Raw genomic sequence first — 2,886 nt, 5'->3', positions numbered from 1 at the left:
AATGTAAGCAGCATGTCTGCTATTTTTATCATTGTTTAAAGGTCAGAAGTTCAGTATTTTCATCTAAGGGTCAGAAAGTGATTACCAGAATGTCAATCGCTGACTCCTCAACCTCCTTGAAGCATTCTGGGAGTTTTAGTGTATTTTTTTTAATGCTAGGCCTTGCTTAGCATAAGCACTCTCTCACAGTAGGTGTAATTATGCTATTGGATAAATTTTGTTACTAACCATTTTCAGTCACTGCAAGAGTCTGAGCATCTCCACTCCCACAGGAAACATCAATAACTTTCAGTCCCTTAAGCCCAGTGACCAGCATTGGGATAGTCTGATCTTCACTGGAACCTAAAAAAACCCAAAAATAAGTCATTTTGCCACAAACATTTAAGAAGCATGTCCATTTAAAACATTCATAAACAGGTTACAGCATCACAGAAACGTACCATGCCCCAGCCTGCCATAGTTCCCTCGTCCCCACGTATATAGCTCCCCCTCAGCAGTGATGGCTGCACTGTAAGTGCTTCCACATGCAATGTGGACGACATGTTTCCCAGCCTGTTTTCCAGACAAAGCAGATATCATCTTCGGCTCCTCTAGAGGTCTATTTAGAAAAAAGACAGTGTCAAAATGACCTGATAGCAAAGATTGCATGAAATGAATTGCAGTAATCTGGTTGGAAGAAAGCAATCACCACTAATTGTTATTTTATTCACAAACCTCACAGCTAGTCTAATGCACTGAAGTCACTGCATGAATGGACCTATAAATCAAATTAAGATTCAATAGCAATAAAGTTCATTGGGAACTTTGCCCTATGATGCAAGTCTGGTAGGGTTTTTAACTCTAAAGGCGGCAATCCCAGAGGTCTCCAACAAGCACTAAAATTCACTACGTAAAAAGAGTGACCTCTAATCTCTGTGTCTGAATTAGTACCTCCAAAGGTGTCCTTTTCTAAGAGAAATTTGGCACCATGCTGTTGAGACCCTTAGGGTATGTACAGAAGTGATCCATGCATGTTTTATATCACTGTAATTTAGAGCACTTTTTATAGCATGTAAAATTACAGCACTCTTAAATGACTGAAGTGCAGTGTTTGGTGGGGGGACCTCTGAACCTCCCTGCACTTTCCAGGCTAGGAGGCAGGGGGTGCTCCACAGCCTCCTGGGGCTTCTCCACTGGTCAAAAATTTGACCAGCATACAGAAGTTAAAGTGCTGTAGGTTGCTAACATGCTTTAAATACAGCGCTTAAAATTCAATACCTCATTTAACAAGGGTTAATTTAAAGCACTGTAAACCACTGTTAAAGTTCTATAAAACCATGAACTTCTGGTTAAGTCATGGCAATACAGCACTTCAATAGTGAAAAAAAGCAACTCTTGCACCCTTACTGTTTTGGGAGCACACAATTAAATATCAAAGACCCTGTAGAATATTGCATAGAAAACACGTTTCAGTTAAGAGTAAGAGAAGTCCTACTTCCTCTAGCCAAATATTACTAATCATCATGATTAAAAAGTGGAAGTGGAAAAGAGAACAATAATGTATACCTACACTGGCAGGAAAGAAGCCTTCTGTTTTCAATTCTGAATTAGCTTTTCTAAATAAAAACATGCAGAGGGACTTATAGGACCATACATATAACACCTGAGAATGAGATGCTTGGCATCTCCCTGGAATTATGAATACAGGAATAAACAAAAACAAATCAAACATATCCAGCATATTATAAAGACAGACAGAACATTCAGGGAGAATGCATTTTTTCCATTTGATAGTTCATGCTTGTTTGAAGTTGGATTGATGTCAGAGATGCATATTGAATTACCAAATAATGTCAGACTGCATCTGGTGGAAATGGATTAACAGTACCTTTTTATATCATGTTGTACTGCTAAAAAAAAAAACAAACAATATTGATTCAGGCAAACTATCCTTGAAAAAAACCCAAGGAAAATGTTTGGATCCTTAAGGAAAAATGCTGCACCAAAAAGTGGCTACAGGTTAGGATTTTATACAAATTTATTCTAGTACATTCCTTTGGTATAATAACTAGCTCCATGCAGTCTTTAAGTTTTAAAGGGAAGAAAGTTAACTCATGCATCACCTTTAAGCAACTGTAGTTTATTAAGTGATCATTCATGACTATACAGCTTAAGAAATCCATTTTCACTCGCATTCTGTTCTTGTTTTATTTGTTGTCACACTTGATAAAAGTGTACAGGACTTCAATAAGCCACTTCTAGCATAGTATATTATCCTTTAATCATAGTCATTTCACCACATGTTTCCTCTGTTTCAACACTTCTTCCCAAGTGCCTGCGTATTTAACCCCAATTTAAAAATATTATTCTAATATGTAAGTAGGATATTAGTAACTAAATTCTATGCTGACTGAGAAGCCAATTAATTTTTGTCACATACACTGTATCTCCATGGCCTAGTCTTCCACCGTCTCCACAACCCCAGGAGAAAACCTCTCCATTTGCTGACAAGGCAAGATAGTGGTGACCATCTGAATGTGCTGCAATCTTCACAATATTTCTTGAAGCAAGACTTTGCACTAGCTGTGGTCCCTGAAAAATCAAGACAGACAAAGGAAAAGGTTACTTATACTGGTGAGTGATTTAAAAAAAAAAAAAAATGCAACACAGAATAACTAGATGAGGACTTCCCTAGGGAGACCTAACTCCAAAACTGCAAATTCTTGCACTAACTTGGTGAAACCAGAACAAAAACAAGATAAGAAGCTCAAATCTAATGCTCTGAACTGGGAAAGGGTGATCAGGAATTCTGGTCTATTCCAACATCTATACACTACGGTGGCTTTTGTCTGATTATTTCAAGCAATCTGACCTGTAGCTTTTTTTGCCTTTTTTTTTTTTTTTTTT

At 37.5% G+C, this 2,886-nt stretch overlaps 1 protein-coding gene across 3 annotated transcripts in view; it reads right to left on the bottom strand.

Annotated features, from left to right (window-relative positions):
• LOC109306157 (E3 ubiquitin-protein ligase HERC2) overlaps positions 1-2,886 on the bottom strand; it is a 183,158-nt gene that overhangs the window by 132,757 nt on the left and 47,515 nt on the right. For all 3 annotated transcript variants that reach the window (XM_019529437.1, XM_019529439.1, XM_019529438.1), the window contains exons 11-13: positions 2,420-2,571; positions 441-598; positions 229-342 (exon numbers count right to left, since the gene is read on the bottom strand). In XM_019529437.1, coding sequence (XP_019384982.1) covers positions 229-342; positions 441-598; positions 2,420-2,571 — 424 coding nt within the window. The remainder of the gene's footprint in view (positions 1-228; positions 343-440; positions 599-2,419; positions 2,572-2,886) is intronic.

This window comes from Crocodylus porosus, unplaced genomic scaffold (assembly GCF_001723895.1).
Source record: "Crocodylus porosus isolate Cpor-Errol unplaced genomic scaffold, CroPor_comp1, whole genome shotgun sequence".
NCBI classification, from domain to species: Eukaryota; Metazoa; Chordata; order Crocodylia; family Crocodylidae; genus Crocodylus; species Crocodylus porosus.
This window is presented reverse-complemented; position numbering and strand designations above follow the sequence as displayed.